Source organism: Oncorhynchus mykiss, chromosome 3 (assembly GCF_013265735.2).
Source record: "Oncorhynchus mykiss isolate Arlee chromosome 3, USDA_OmykA_1.1, whole genome shotgun sequence".
NCBI lineage: Eukaryota > Metazoa > Chordata > Actinopteri > Salmoniformes > Salmonidae > Oncorhynchus > Oncorhynchus mykiss.
Window position 1 is genome coordinate 4716252 of NC_048567.1, and position 18263 is coordinate 4734514.

Here is an 18263-nt window from a genome sequence, read left to right on the forward strand (position 1 = left end):
GACACATTATTCAATTTATGTTCAGTTTATATCTCAGTTGTTGAATCTTGTTATGCTCTTACAAATATTTCCATATATTAAGTTTGCTGGCAATAAAAGCAGTTGACAGTGAGGACATTTCTTTTTTTGCTGAGTTTATGTCTATGTATGTGTGTTGACTTACTCTACTATGGGCTCTCGGTCTGCGATGTCCCCCAGCACCATGCGCTGTATGATCCCGTTGTGCTCATCCTCAGACAGGCTCTTATGAGACACCAGGGGGGTGTTGAACTTGGTGGCTGGGGACGGGTCCACCCCCTGCAGCCAGGCATGGCTCTCTATCTCCTCCAGAGACGCACGGCCCTTTGGGTCCCGCTGCAGCATCCGGCCTACCAGACTAGAGAGAGAAAAAACTACTCATTGTTTTTGTCATCACTGATTGAAATTGCTCTTATAGGTTTGCTCTGGTAATGTAAGATGTTTTATCATGCCAATAAAGCTCATTGAATTGCACTGAGAGAGAGAGAAACAGAGGCAAAAAGAGAGGCAGAAAAGAGAGGGCACCATGTTAGTCACATTGCAAATGACCACATCATCCCCTGTGTTGGCACAACTACCATATAACCAACAGTTATGGATGAAGACAGTTTACAAAACATTCAGGACACCTTCCTAAAAAAAAAGTATTTAGTCAGCCACCAATTGTGCAAGTTCTCCCACTTAAAAAGTAATAAAGTAATAATTTTCATCATAGGTACACTTCAACTATGACAGACAAAATGAGAAGAAAAAAAATCCAGAAAATCACATTGTAGGATTTTTTATGAATTTATTTGCAAATTATGGTGGAAAATAAGTATTTGGTCAATAACAAAAGTTTATCTCAATACTTTGTTATATACCCTTTGTTGGCAACGTTTTCTGTAAGTCTTCACAAGGTTTTCACACACTGTTGCTGGTATTTTGGCCCATTCCTCCAAGCAGATCTCCTCTAGAGCAGTGATGTTTTGGGGCTGTTGCTGGGCAACACGGACTTTCAACTCCCCCCAAAGATTTTCTATGGGGTTGAGATCTGGAGATTGGCTAGGCCACTCCAGGACCTTGAAATGCTTCTTACGAAGCCACTCCTTCATTGCCCGGGCGGTGTGTTTGGGATCATTGTCATGCTGAAAGACCCAGCCACGTTTCATCTTAAATGCCCTTTCTGATGGAAGGAGGTTTCCACTCAAAATCTCACGATACATGGCCCAATTCATTCTTTCCTTTACACGGATCAGTCGTCCTGGTCCCTTTGCAGAAAAACAGCCCCAAAGCATGATGTTTCCACCCCCATGATTCACAGTAGGTATGGTGTTCTTTGGATGCAACTCAGCATTCTTTGTCCTCCAAACACAACGAGTTGAGTTTTTACCAAAAAGTTATATTTTGGTTTCATCTGACCATATGACATTCTCCAAATCTTCTTCTGGATCATCCAAATGCTCTCTAGCAAACTTCAGACGGCCCTGGACATGTACTGGCTTAAGCAGGGGGACACGTCTGGCACTGCAGGATTTGAGTCCCTGGCGGCGTAGTGTGTTACTGATGGTAGGGCTTTGTTACTTTGGTCCCAGCTCTCTGCAGGTCATTCACTAGGTCCCCCCGTATGGTTCTGGGATTTTTGCTCACCGTTCTTGTCATCATTTTGACCCCACGGGGTGAGATCTTGCGTGGAGCCCCAGATCAAGGGAGATTATCAGTGGTCTTGTATGTCTTCCATTTCCTAATAATTGCTCCCACAGTTGATTTCAAACCAAGTTGCTTATCTATTGCAGATTCAGTCTTCCCAGCCCGGTGCGTCTACAATTTTGTTTCTGGTGTCCTTTGACAGCTCTTTGGTCTTGGCCATAGTGGAGTTTGGAGTGTGACTGTTTGAGGTTGTGGACAGGTGTCTTTTATACTGATAACAAGTTCAAACAGGTGCCATTAATACAGGTAACGAGTGGAGGACAGAGGAGCCTCTTAAAGAATAAGTTACAGGTCTGTGAGAGCCAGAAATCTAGCTTGTTTGTAGGTGACCAAATACTTATTTTCCACGACAATTTGCAAATAAATTAATTAAAAATCCTGGATTTTTTTTTCTCATTTTGTCTGTCATAGTTGAAGTGTACCTATGATGAAAATTACAGGCCTCTCATCTTTTTAAGTGGGAGAACTTGCACAATTGGTGGCTGACTAAATACTTTTTTGCCCCACTGTATAAATGTATGCATGACTGTAGGTCGCTTTTGATGAAAGCGTCTGCTAAATGACATATTGTACAGTGGACAATGACCATGTAATCAACACAACATCCTGTCTCTGCCCCTTCCTTTCTCTTAGATGCTGGAAAACCAAAAGACTGTCAGAACGAGACCTAAAACAGCAGTTTAAGCTACAGCCTACACACACACACACTAGCTACAGCCTACACTCACAGACTAGCTACAGCCTACACTCACAGACTAGCTACAGCCTACATTCACAGACTAGCTACAGCCTACACTCACAGACTAGCTACAGCCTACACTCACAGACTAGCTACAGCCTACACTCACAGACTAGCTACAGCCTACACTCACAGACTAGCTACAGCCTACACTCACAGACTAGCTACAGCCTACACAGAGAGAAGCAGAGTTTTGTGTGCTGTACTCCTCCTGTGAGCTGTGCCATCTTGTGCATGGTGTCTCAGCCCAGTCGGTGTGCAGTCTGTCTGTCTGGCCAGGGATTGGTCAGCTCTGGGCTCCTGTAGACCCGGAGCGGAGCAGTATGCCTATCTAAAGAGTGGCAGGCCAGGCAGACCCCTGATAAGAAGAATCCAACCCGTTGTTTAATAACCTCTGTCCGCTTCCATTTCCCTCTGCCAGCTGTGACGCAGACTGCGTGACCAAACCACAGAAATGCATGAGCATGGCAAACGCACGCACACACACATGATAGGAGAGCTTCTGACTAGGCCCAAGACTAGGCCTATCCATCATAATTCTATCCGTCAAAGGTTCAACTTTCTGTACAATATTTATCTAAACATAAGCTTTACTTCTGTCTGAGCACGTTAAGAGTCTGATGCATACCTACATGTATTATTTCACTCCCCATTCCAGCCTCACCCCTGCCTCTACCCATTCCAGACTCACCCCTCCTGCCTCTACCCATTCCAGACTCACCCCTCCTGCCTCTACCCATTCCAGACTCACCCCTCCTGCCTCTACCCATTCCAGACTCACCCCTCCTGCCTCTACCCATTCCAGACTCACCCCTCCTGCCTCTACCCATTCCAGCCTCACCCCTCCTGCCTCTACCCATTCCAGACTCACCCCTCCTGCCTCTACCCATTTCAGACTCACCCCTCCTGCCTCTACCCATTTCAGACTCACCCCTCCTGCCTCTACCCATTCCAGACTCACCCCTCCTGCCTCTACCCATTCCAGCCTCACCCCTTCTGCCTCTACCCATTCCAGCCTCACCCCTTCTGCCTCTACCCATTCCAGCCTCACCCCTCCTGCCTCTACCCATTCCAGCCTCACCCCTCCTGCCTCTACCCATTCCAGCCTCACCCCTCCTGCCTCTACCCATTCCAGACTCACCCATCCTGCCTCTACCCATTCCAGATTCACCCCTCCTGCCTCTACCCATTCCAGACTCACCCCTCCTGCCTCTACCCATTCCAGACTCACCCCTCCTGCCTCTACCCATTCCAGCCTCACCCCTCCTGCCTCTACCCATTCCAGACTCACCCCACCTGCCTCTACCCATTCCAGACTCACCCCTCCTGCCTCTACCCATTCCAGACTCACCCCTCCTGCCTCTACCCATTCCAGACTCACCCCTCCAACCTCTACCCATTCCTGCCTCACCCCTCCAGCTTCACACCTTCAGCCTCACCCCTCCAGCCTCTACCCATTCCAGCTCACCCCTCCAGCCTCTACCCATTCCAGTCTCACCCCTCCAGCCTCTACCCATTCCAGACTCACCCCTCCAGGCTCACCCCTCCAGCCTCTACCCATTCCAGACTCACCCCTCCAGTCTCTACCCATTCCAGACTCACCCCTACAGCCTCTACCCATTCCAGACTCACCCCTCCAGACTCAAACCATTCCAGACTCTAACCATTCCAGGCTCACCCCTCCTGTCTCTACCCATTCCAGACTCACCCCTCCTGCCTCTACCCATTCCAGCCTCACCCCTCCTGCCTCTACCCATTCCAGACTCACCCCTCCAGCCTCACCCCTCCAGCCTCTAACCATTCCAGCCTCTAACCATTCCAGCCTCTAACCATTCCAGCCTCTAACCATTCCAGCCTCTAACCATTCCAGTCTCACCCCTCCAGCCTCTAACCATTCCAGACTCTAACCATTCCAGCCTCTAACCATTCCAGTCTCACCCCTCCTGTCTCTCTCGATCTCTACTCATTCCTTACTCAGTCCTCCGGTCTCTACCCATTCCAGCCTCACTCAGTCCTCCTGTCTCTACCCATTCCAACCTCACTCAGTCCTCCTGTCTCTACCCATTCCAACCTCACTCAGCCCTCTGTTCTCTACACATTCCAACCTCACTCAGTCCTCCGGTCTCTACCCATTCCAGCCTCACTCAGTCCTCCTGTCTCTACCCATTCCAACCTCACTCAGTCCTCCTGTCTCTACCCATTCCAGCCTCACTCTTCTCTCAGGGGAAGAAGACAGGAAACTGCTATGGGGATATTTATAGTAACCTCCTAGTCATGCATGCAGTATCTCCGCTCTCCTGGAGAATGGAGGCTTGGCTACCGTACTCTAACAGCAGGCAGGCATGGAGAGAGAGGAGAAAGGGGGGAAGAGGAGGACCTGTGAGAGCAACAGAGAGAGAGAAGAGAGAAAGGGGGGAAGAGGAGGACCTGTGAGAGCAACAGAGAGAGAGAAGAGAGAAAGGGGGGAAGGAGGACCTGTGATAGAGCAACAGAGAGAGAGAAGAGAGAAAGGGGGGAAGAGGAGGACCTGTGAGAGCAACAGAGAGAGAGAAGAGAGAAAGGGGGGAAGAGGAAGACCTGTGATAGAGCAACAGAGAGAGAGAAGAGAGAAAGGAGTAATGTGCTGGTATGTCATTTAATTCATTGCACATTCCTCTGCATATGAAGACACTTTATAGCATATATAATGTGACATCACACGCAACAAAGGCTAGGCCTAGTCTATTGAATAAAATGATAACGTTGCCATAGAAAAGAGATGGCACGTTACTCCATATTTCTAGAAAATGGTCATGATTTCAGCTCCCCAGAAGACCGTTCCAGAGACACAACGTCAACTACTTCGGAGTAGGAAGGTACAACAGATAATAGGAGTTGACGAGGACAGCAATCAAAGACTGAGTGAAATGGATTCCAGACAAACAGACAATGCACATGATCAATGAACAACACAACTGAAAAGTACAGTGTTTCATCCTCTGTGATTGGCTCAATATGAAGAGCATTTCCACGTCATGCTGAGAAACTCAGCGTTTTAAAATCTAATCCCCTGCATATTTATTAAAACCAGGAATGACAAAATCAAACAACTCAAGGGGATAAAATGCAAAAGACTTCCTGAATTATTAATTGTGGCAAGTAAACACATTTTGGCAAAGCATGGGCGAAAGAATGGAACAGAGACAAGAAATATGCTAATGAGGAAGAAGAAAAAAAACAGGAATCTAGCAGCTTGGCAGTACAGCCCTATCCCAGGTGGACCTGCTTATCTAGGACGAAAAACACAACACTGCCCAGGCCCCATCTTAAACTGAAAGCCTCTTAGTGATCTCTTTCCATCAGGAGACGGGAGAGAGAGAGAAGGGAGTGAGAGAGAGGGGAGACGGGAGTGAGAGAGAGGGGAGACGGGAGTGAGAGAGAGGAGGGGAGACGGGAGTGAGAGAGAGGGGAGAGGAGACAGGAGTGAGAGAGAGGGGAGACGGGAGTGAGAGAGAGGGGAGATGAGACGGGAGTGAGAGAGGAGACGGGAGTGAGAGAGAGGGGAGAGGAGACGGGAGTGAGAGAGAGGGGAGAGGAGACGGGAGTGAGAGAGAGGGTAGAGCAACACAGAGAGGAGAGAGAGGAGAGAGCAAGAGAGAGGAGAGAGAGAGGAGTGAGAGAGAGGAGAGAGTAGTGAGAGAGAGGAGAGAGGAGTGAGATAGAGGAGAGAGATAGGGGACTGACTGGCTGAGCCTAAAATGGGCTAAAGGCTGTTTTGGTGGTTTCAGTCTCTCTTCCCGGACAACACCTGCTCCCCCTCTGTGACTGAGTCAGGCAGGGTCAACGTGGTGTAGTCTGCTGTGCTGAGCCCTGAAGCAACCAGCCTCCCCAGTCCAATCTCTTCACTCTCCTCTCATCCTCCATAGGGGCGGCAACTCACAGAAAGTTCACTTGCCAACGGCTAATTCGCATAATGCTAACAGCCTGACTCACCTCACAGTACAGGTCTATTCATTAAAATCAGCCAACACTGACTAACTTATTTTGTTGACCTCATTATCTCAATCCTTGACCCCAGAAAGTTAGACCTAGATTATTATTTTATTTTACCAGGCAAGTCAGTTAAGAACAAATTCTTATTTACAATGGCAGCCTAGAAACAGTGGGTTAACTGCCTTGTTCAGGAGCAGAACGACAGATTTTTACCTTGTCAGCTAGGGGATTCGATCTTGCAACCATTCGGTTACTAGTCCAACACTCTAACCACTAGGCTACCTAAATCGGCTTTAGTCCATTAAAATGAGTTGTGGCTTGTAGTTGTTTTCTGTAGAGACCAAAGATAAATGCAATACAGGCCTATTCATCATCATAATAAACTCTCTGGTATGTAGAATGAGGACAACACACTGTACTGGTAACACGTGTATACAACTCATTGTGCATTTATTCATTCCTTGTGGTATTATCTTTCTATAATGTTTTAAAATGTTCTCTCTGTGTATTTGGAAAGGGCCCGTAAGTTCAGCATTTCACTGTTAGTCTATACCTGTTGTTTACGAAGCATGTGACAAAATGAGATTTGACACACAGAACGGCTAATGTCAACATGCAGATTTGGTATGTGTGACTGTGCATAGTGAGAGCTGTATGAATGGCCCTGGTTAGATAGATGTCTGCTCTGACATGAGATACATTCATTCCTTGGTAAAACAGTCAAAGACACTGAATATCAAAACACATTAGTCAAATTGTGACAAGTTGTAACAAACAACGGTTTGTTTAGATAAACATGTGAATGCAATAGATGATACATTAGGGCTGGTAACCGCCAGGGACCTCTTGATACAATATAATTATGATGCTTACGGGCCGATACCATATGTATTGCGATTCTCATAATTCTATTGTATTACGATCCGATATTGCGATTCTAAACATATTGCTCACTATGTCTGTTGTAGAGAGATGAGAGAGGCTGATAAAATAAGTTTTGATCAGACATGGAAATAAAAGTATTGAAAACTTGTTGGCTCACTGTTTAAAAAGGAGAACAAGCTATAGGTTGAAAAATACCTGAGTTTTGACGCAAGTACAGCCGACTAGCACTAGCTAACGCCACCTAGCAAAAAAAAGAAGTCTAAGTATCGATATAATATCTTCCAAAATAGCCCCTTTTCTGCAATTCCGAATAAAACCCAACTTTAGGAAATTATCACCAGACCATGTTTTACTCCATTAGGAGGACAAAGATTGTAGACCATTGCTGAATCTTTTAACCATACCACGTGGTTAAACTCTTAGACTATCGATACTGACAGAATAAGAACAAGTCTTTGATATTAATTACTAGTCTGCAGCTAGGAATTCGGTATCATTGAACGCGAAGAATGACAACTGCCAAAACATCCATACTATAACAAAACAAATGAATGTCACTCTGAACTATCCACTATAACCGCGACAGAGAGAGCGAGGGAGAGAGACGGACAATTCTACAAAATAAACAACTTTTGACCAGCGATCAAGAAGACACACTGAGTGTAAATATATGTATTGATTGTAATTGTTCCCGAATGAGTGAGCGTTCATGTGCAAAGGATTAGCATTTCAATTGTTAGAATTATCAACTGTACGTTGTCTTCTCAGTCGAACCCCACTTCCCTTTTGTCTAACAAGCCACGATGCCGGTTTAGCCCACTAGGGCACATTCTCCTATCATTTCTCGTAACCACATTTACCTTTTTGGTTTGTTTATGTATTTCTGTGAATTACTTAGTTAGTAATAAATAAATGATTTAAGACGATTGATGTTTGGATGACTCAGTGAAGACGGGGTTCGTGCAGATAACCAACCATTTATGACGTTTGGAATGAGACTAACGTGAGGTAAAGTAAATAATTCATTAATCAGAAGACTATGGATCAGATATGAAAATATCTGAAAGGTTATATTAGGAAATTATAACCTTGTAATCTGAATATTTTTCCTTGGTGCCCCGACTTCCTAGTTAATTACAGTTACATGATTAATCAGTTGATCGTGTAATAATAATTACAGAGAATCTTTGATAAAAACTAAGTCTTCAATTTAATGATAGTAAAGACATGACAATAGGCAGCACAACTCTATAGACAACATGTTCCATATTCAATTCTAATGATAGGTAACACAACTCTATAGACAACATGTTCCATATTCAACTCTAATGATAGGTAACACAACATGTTCCATATTCAACTCTAATGATGGGTAACACAACATGTTCCATATTCAAGTCTAATGATAGGTAACACAACATGTTCCATATTCAACTCTAATGATAGGTAACACAACTCTATAGACAACATGTTCCATATTCAACTCTAATGATAGGTAACACAACATGTTCCATATTCAATTCTAATGATGGGTAACACAACATGTTCCATATTCAATTCTAATGATGGGTAACACAACTCTATAGACAACATGTTCCATATTCAACTCTAATGATAGGTAACACAACTCTATAGACAACATGTTCCATATTCAACTCTAATGATAGGTAACACAACATGTTCCATATTCAACTCTAATGATGGGTAACACAACTCTATAGACAACATGTTCCATATTCAACTCTAATGATAGGTAACACAACTCTATAGACAACATGTTCCATATTCAAGTCTAATGATAGGTAACACAACATGTTCCATATTCAACTCTAATGATAGGTAACACAACTCTATAGACAACATGTTCCATATTCAAGTCTAATGATAGGTAACACAACATGTTCCATATTCAAGTCTAATGATAGGTAACACAACATGTTCCATATTCAACTCTAATGATAGGTAACACAACTCTATAGACAACATGTTCCATATTCAATTCTAATGATGGGTAACACAACATGTTCCATATTCAATTCTAATGATAGGTAACACAACATGTTCCATATTCAAGTCTAATGATAGGTAACACAACTCTATAGACAACATGTTCCATATTCAATTCTAATGATGGGTAACACAACATGTTCCATATTCAATTCTAATGATAGGTAACACAACATGTTCCATATTCAACTCTAATGATAGGTAACACAACATGTTCCATATTCAATTCTAATGATAGGTAACACAACATGTTCCATATTCAATTCTAATGATGGGTAACACAACTCTATAGACAACATGTTCCATATTCAAGTCTAATGATAGGTAACACAACATGTTCCATATTCAACTCTAATGATAGGTAACACAACATGTTCCATATTCAATTCTAATGATGGGTAACACAACTCTATAGACAACATGTTCCATATTCAATTCTAATGATAGGTAACACAACATGTTCCATATTCAATTCTAATGATGGGTAACACAACTCTATAGACAACATGTTCCATATTCAAGTCTAATGATAGGTAACACAACATGTTCCATATTCAACTCTAATGATAGGTAACACAACATGTTCCATATTCAATTCTAATGATAGGTAACACAACATGTTCCATATTCAACTCTAATGATAGGTAACACAACTCTATAGACAACATGTTCCATATTCAAGTCTAATGATAGGTAACACAACATGTTCCATATTCAATTCTAATGATAGGTAACACAACTCTATAGACAACATGTTCCATATTCAAGTCTAATGATAGGTAACACAACATGTTCCATATTCAAGTCTAATGATAGGTAACACAACTCTATAGACAACATGTTCCATATTCAACTCTAATGATAGGTAACACAACATGTTCCATATTCAATTCTAATGATAGGTAACACAACTCTATAGACAACATGTTCCATATTCAAGTCTAATGATAGGTAACACAACATGTTCCATATTCAACTCTAATGATAGGTAACACAACTCTATAGACAACATGTTCCATATTCAAGTCTAATGATAGGTAACACAACATGTTCCATATTCAATTCTAATGATAGGTAACACAACTCTATAGACAACATGTTCCATATTCAAGTCTAATGATGGGTAACACAACATGTTCCATATTCAACTCTAATGATAGGTAACACAACTCTATAGACAACATGTTCCATATTCAACTCTAATGATAGGTAACACAACATGTTCCATATTCAATTCTAATGATAGGTAACACAACTCTATAGACAACATGTTCCATATTCAAGTCTAATGATAGGTAACACAACATGTTCCATATTCAATTCTAATGATGGGTAACACAACATGTTCCATATTCAATTCTAATGATAGGTAACACAACTCTATAGACAACATGTTCCATATTCAAGTCTAATGATAGGTAACACAACTCTATAGACAACATGTTCCATATTCAAGTCTAATGATGGGTAACACAACTCTATAGACAACATGTTCCATATTCAACTCTAATGATAGGTAACACAACTCTATAGACAACATGTTCCATATTCAATTCTAATGATAGGTAACACAACATGTTCCATATTCAATTCTAATGATAGGTAACACAACTCTATAGACAACATGTTCCATATTCAATTCTAATGATAGGTAACACAACTCTATAGACAACATGTTCCATATTCAAGTCTAATGATAGGTAACACAACTCTATAGACAACATGTTCCATATTCAATTCTAATGATAGGTAACACAACATGTTCCATATTCAACTCTAATGATAGGTAACACAACTTTATAGACAACATGTTCCATATTCAAGTCTAATGATAGGTAACACAACTCTATAGACAACATGTTCCATATTCAATTCTAATGATAGGTAACACAACATGTTCCATATTCAACTCTAATGATATGTAACACAACTCTATAGACAACATGTTCCATATTCAATTCTAATGATAGGTAACACAACATGTTCCATATTCAATTCTAATGATGGGTAACACAACTCTATAGACAACATGTTCCATATTCAATTCTAATGATAGGTAACACAACATGTTCCATATTCAATTCTAATGATGGGTAACACAACATGTTCCATATTCAATTCTAATGATGGGTAACACAACATGTTCCATATTCAATTCTAATGATAGGTAACACAACATGTTCCATATTCAAGTCTAATGATAGGTAACACAACATGTTCCATATTCAACTCTAATGATAGGTAACACAACTCTATAGACAACATGTTCCATATTCAATTCTAATGATAGGTAACACAACATGTTCCATATTCAACTCTAATGATAGGTAACACAACTCTATAGACAACATGTTCCATATTCAACTCTAATGATAGGTAACACAACATGTTCCATATTCAATTCTAATGATAGGTAACACAACATGTTCCATATTCAACTCTAATGATAGGTAACACAACTCTATAGACAACATGTTCCATATTCAAGTCTAATGATAGGTAACACAACATGTTCCATATTCAAGTCTAATGATAGGTAACACAACATGTTCCATATTCAACTCTAATGATAGGTAACACAACTCTATAGACAACATGTTCCATATTCAATTCTAATGATAGGTAACACAACATGTTCCATATTCAATTCTAATGATGGGTAACACAACTCTATAGACAACATGTTCCATATTCAATTCTAATGATAGGTAACACAACATGTTCCATATTCAATTCTAATGATAGGTAACACAACTCTATAGACAACATGTTCCATATTCAAGTCTAATGATAGGTAACACAACATGTTCCATATTCAACTCTAATGATAGGTAACACAACTCTATAGACAACATGTTCCATATTCAAGTCTAATGATAGGTAACACAACATGTTCCATATTCAATTCTAATGATAGGTAACACAACTCTATAGACAACATGTTCCATATTCAAGTCTAATGATGGGTAACACAACATGTTCCATATTCAACTCTAATGATAGGTAACACAACTCTATAGACAACATGTTCCATATTCAACTCTAATGATAGGTAACACAACATGTTCCATATTCAATTCTAATGATAGGTAACACAACTCTATAGACAACATGTTCCATATTCAAGTCTAATGATAGGTAACACAACATGTTCCATATTCAATTCTAATGATGGGTAACACAACATGTTCCATATTCAATTCTAATGATAGGTAACACAACTCTATAGACAACATGTTCCATATTCAAGTCTAATGATAGGTAACACAACTCTATAGACAACATGTTCCATATTCAAGTCTAATGATAGGTAACACAACTCTATAGACAACATGTTCCATATTCAATTCTAATGATAGGTAACACAACATGTTCCATATTCAACTCTAATGATAGGTAACACAACTTTATAGACAACATGTTCCATATTCAAGTCTAATGATAGGTAACACAACTCTATAGACAACATGTTCCATATTCAATTCTAATGATAGGTAACACAACATGTTCCATATTCAACTCTAATGATATGTAACACAACTCTATAGACAACATGTTCCATATTCAATTCTAATGATAGGTAACACAACATGTTCCATATTCAATTCTAATGATGGGTAACACAACTCTATAGACAACATGTTCCATATTCAATTCTAATGATAGGTAACACAACATGTTCCATATTCAATTCTAATGATGGGTAACACAACATGTTCCATATTCAATTCTAATGATGGGTAACACAACATGTTCCATATTCAATTCTAATGATAGGTAACACAACATGTTCCATATTCAAGTCTAATGATAGGTAACACAACATGTTCCATATTCAACTCTAATGATAGGTAACACAACTCTATAGACAACATGTTCCATATTCAATTCTAATGATAGGTAACACAACATGTTCCATATTCAATTCTAATGATAGGTAACACAACATGTTCCATATTCAAGTCTAATGATAGGTAACACAACATGTTCCATATTCAACTCTAATGATAGGTAACACAACTCTATAGACAACATGTTCCATATTCAACTCTAATGATAGGTAACACAACATGTTCCATATTCAATTCTAATGATAGGTAACACAACATGTTCCATATTCAACTCTAATGATAGGTAACACAACTCTATAGACAACATGTTCCATATTCAATTCTAATGATAGGTAACACAACATGTTCCATATTCAATTCTAATGATGGGTAACACAACTCTATAGACAACATGTTCCATATTCAACTCTAATGATAGGTAACACAACTCTATAGACAACATGTTCCATATTCAACTCTAATGATAGGTAACACAACATGTTCCATATTCAATTCTAATGATAGGTAACACAACATGTTCCATATTAAAGTCTAATGATAGGTAACACAACATGTTCCATATTAAAGTCTAATGATAGGTAACACAACATGTTCCATATTCAATTCTAATGATGGGTAACACAACATGTTCCATATTCAATTCTAATGATAGGTAACACAACTCTATAGACAACATGTTCCATATTCAATTCTAATGATAGGTAACACAACATGTTCCATATTCAATTCTAATGATAGGTAACACAACATGTTCCATATTCAACTCTAATGATAGGTAACACAACTCTATAGACAACATGTTCCATATTCAAGTCTAATGATAGGTAACACAACATGTTCCATATTCAAGTCTAATGATGGGTAACACAACATGTTCCATATTCAATTCTAATGATGGGTAACACAACTCTATAGACAACATGTTCCATATTCAATTCTAATGATGGGTAACACAACATGTTCCATATTAAAGTCTAATGATAGGTAACACAACATGTTCCATATTCAATTCTAATGATAGGTAACACAACATGTTCCATATTCAACTCTAATGATGGGTAACACAACTCTATAGACAACATGTTCCATATTCAATTCTAATGATAGGTAACACAACATGTTCCATATTCAATTCTAATGATAGGTAACACAACATGTTCCATATTCAAGTCTAATGATAGGTAACACAACATGTTCCATATTCAATTCTAATGATAGGTAACACAACATGTTCCATATTAAAGTCTAATGATGGGTAACACAACATGTTCCATATTCAATTCTAATGATAGGTAACACAACTCTATAGACAACATGTTCCATATTAAAGTCTAATGATAGGTAACACAACTCTATAGACAACATGTTCCATATTCAATTCTAATGATAGGTAACACAACATGTTCCATATTCAACTCTAATGATAGGTAACACAACTCTATAGACAACATGTTCCATATTCAACTCTAATGATAGGTAACACAACTCTATAGACAACATGTTCCATATTCAAGTCTAATGATAGGTAACACAACATGTTCCATATTCAATTCTAATGATAGGTAACACAACTCTATAGACAACATGTTCCATATTCAAGTCTAATGATAGGTAACACAACATGTTCCATATTCAATTCTAATGATAGGTAACACAACTCTATAGACAACATGTTCCATATTAAAGTCTAATGATAGGTAACACAACTCTATAGACAACATGTTCCATATTCAACTCTAATGATAGGTAACACAACTCTATAGACAACATGTTCCATATTCAATTCTAATGATAGGTAACACAACATGTTCCATATTCAAGTCTAATGATAGGTAACACAACTCTATAGACAACATGTTCCATATTCAATTCTAATGATAGGTAACACAACATGTTCCATATTCAATTCTAATGATGGGTAACACAACTCTATAGACAACATGTTCCATATTCAACTCTAATGATAGGTAACACAACATGTTCCATATTCAACTCTAATGATGGGTAACACAACATGTTCCATATTCAATTCTAATGATAGGTAACACAACATGTTCCATATTCAATTCTAATGATAGGTAACACAACTCTATAGACAACATGTTCCATATTCAAGTCTAATGATAGGTAACACAACTCTATAGACAACATGTTCCATATTCAACTCTAATGATAGGTAACACAACATGTTCCATATTCAACTCTAATGATAGGTAACACAACATGTTCCATATTCAATTCTAATGATGGGTAACACAACTCTATAGACAACATGTTCCATATTCAACTCTAATGATAGGTAACACAACATGTTCCATATTCAATTCTAATGATGGGTAACACAACTCTATAGACAACATGTTCCATATTCAAGTCTAATGATAGGTAACACAACATGTCCCATATTCAACTCTAATGATGGGTAACACAACTCTATAGACAACATGTTCCATATTCAATTCTAATGATAGGTAACACAACATGTTCCATATTCAACTCTAATGATGGGTAACACAACTCTATAGACAACATGTTCCATATTCAATTCTAATGATGGGTAACACAACTCTATAGACAACATGTTCCATATTCAACTCTAATGATAGGTAACACAACATGTTCCATATTCAATTCTAATGATGGGTAACACAACATGTTCCATATTAAAGTCTAATGATAGGTAACACAACATGTTCCATATTCAATTCTAATGATGGGTAACACAACTCTATAGACAACATGTTCCATATTCAACTCTAATGATAGGTAACACAACTCTATAGACAACATGTTCCATATTCAACTCTAATGATAGGTAACACAACATGTTCCATATTCAATTCTAATGATGGGTAACACAACATGTTCCATATTCAACTCTAATGATAGGTAACACAACTCTATAGACAACATGTTCCATATTCAATTCTAATGATAGGTAACACAACATGTTCCATATTCAACTCTAATGATAGGTAACACAACTCTATAGACAACATGTTCCATATTCAATTCTAATGATAGGTAACACAACATGTTCCATATTCAACTCTAATGATGGGTAACACAACTCTATAGACAACATGTTCCATATTCAATTCTAATGATAGGTAACACAACATGTTCCATATTCAATTCTAATGATAGGTAACACAACATGTTCCATATTCAATTCTAATGATAGGTAACACAACTCTATAGACAACATGTTCCATATTCAAGTCTAATGATAGGTAACACAACATGTTCCATATTCAAGTCTAATGATAGGTAACACAACTCTATAGACAACATGTTCCATATTCAACTCTAATGATAGGTAACACAACTCTATAGACAACATGTTCCATATTCAACTCTAATGATAGGTAACACAACATGTTCCATATTCAATTCTAATGATAGGTAACACAACATGTTCCATATTCAACTCTAATGATAGGTAACACAACATGTTCCATATTCAATTCTAATGATAGGTAACACAACATGTTCCATATTCAATTCTAATGATAGGTAACACAACATGTTCCATATTCAACTCTAATGATAGGTAACACAACATGTTCCATATTCAACTCTAATGATAGGTAACACAACATGTTCCATATTCAACTCTAATGATAGGTAACACAACATGTTCCATATTCAACTCTAATGATGGGTAACACAACATGTTCCATATTCAATTCTAATGATAGGTAACACAACATGTTCCATATTCAACTCTAATGATAGGTAACACAACTCTATAGACAACATGTTCCATATTCAATTCTAATGATAGGTAACACAACATGTTCCATATTAAAGTCTAATGATGGGTAACACAACATGTTCCATATTCAATTCTAATGATAGGTAACACAACATGTTCCATATTCAATTCTAATGATAGGTAACACAACATGTTCCATATTCAATTCTAATGATAGGTAACACAACATGTTCCATATTAAAGTCTAATGATGGGTAACACAACATGTTCCATATTCAATTCTAATGATAGGTAACACAACATGTTCCATATTCAATTCTAATGATAGGTAACACAACATGTTCCATATTAAAGTCTAATGATGGGTAACACAACATGTTCCATATTCAATTCTAATGATAGGTAACACAACATGTTCCATATTCAATTCTAATGATAGGTAACACAACATGTTCCATATTAAAGTCTAATGATGGGTAACACAACATGTTCCATATTCAACTCGATTTGGGGCTTGTGAGCGTTATTTCCCCCCTCTCTGTTCATTTCATTTGACTGTGAAGATTGAATCAAGGCAGACATCTGAACAATCAAGGAAGGAGGACACTCATATACACATTTAGTACAGCAGAGCCGGGAGGAAAGGAACTGGATGTTCAAGGAGCCAAAATATCATCATCAGTCACGGCTTGACAAAACACACAGTCTGTTCTGCTGGGAAACACAGTAACCAGGCCTGGTCTTTACAGACTGTCTGTTCTGCTGGGAAACACAGAAACCAGGCCTGGTCTTTACAGACTGTCTGTTCTGCTGGGAAACACAGTGACCAGGTCTGGTCTTTACAGACTGTCTGTTCTGCTGGGGAACACAGAAACCAGGCCTGGTCTTTACAGACTGTCTGTTCTGCTGGGGAACATAGAACCAGGCCTGGTCTTTACAGACTGTCTGTTCTGCTGGGAAACACAGAAACCAGGCCTGGTCTTTACAGACTGTCTGTTCTGCTGGGAAACACAGTGACCAGGTCTGGTCTTTACAGACTGTCTGTTCTGCTGGAGAACACAGTAACCAGGCCTGGTCTTTACAGACTGTCTGTTCTGCTGGGAAACACAGAAACCAGGCCTGGTCTTTACAGACTGTCTGTTCTGCTGGGGAACATAAAGACCAGGCCTGGTTCTACAGACTGTCTGTTCTGCTGGGAAACACAGTAACCAGGCCTGGTCTTTACAGACTGTCTGTTCTGCTGGGAAACACAGTAACCAGGCCTGGTCTTTACAGACTGTCTGTTCTGCTGGGAAACATAGAACCAGGCCTGGTCTTTACAGACAGTCTGTTCTGCTGGGAAACATAGAACCAGGCCTGGTCTTTACAGACTGTCTGTTCTGCT

General features: G+C 39.1%; 1 protein-coding gene across 2 annotated transcripts in view; it reads right to left on the bottom strand.

Annotated features, from left to right (window-relative positions):
- LOC110507598 (SNF-related serine/threonine-protein kinase) overlaps positions 1-18263 on the bottom strand; it is a 58599-nt gene that overhangs the window by 11713 nt on the left and 28623 nt on the right. For both annotated transcript variants that reach the window (XM_036966418.1, XM_036966409.1), the window contains exon 4: positions 164-376. In XM_036966418.1, the coding sequence (XP_036822313.1) occupies positions 164-376 (213 nt within the window). The remainder of the gene's footprint in view (positions 1-163; positions 377-18263) is intronic.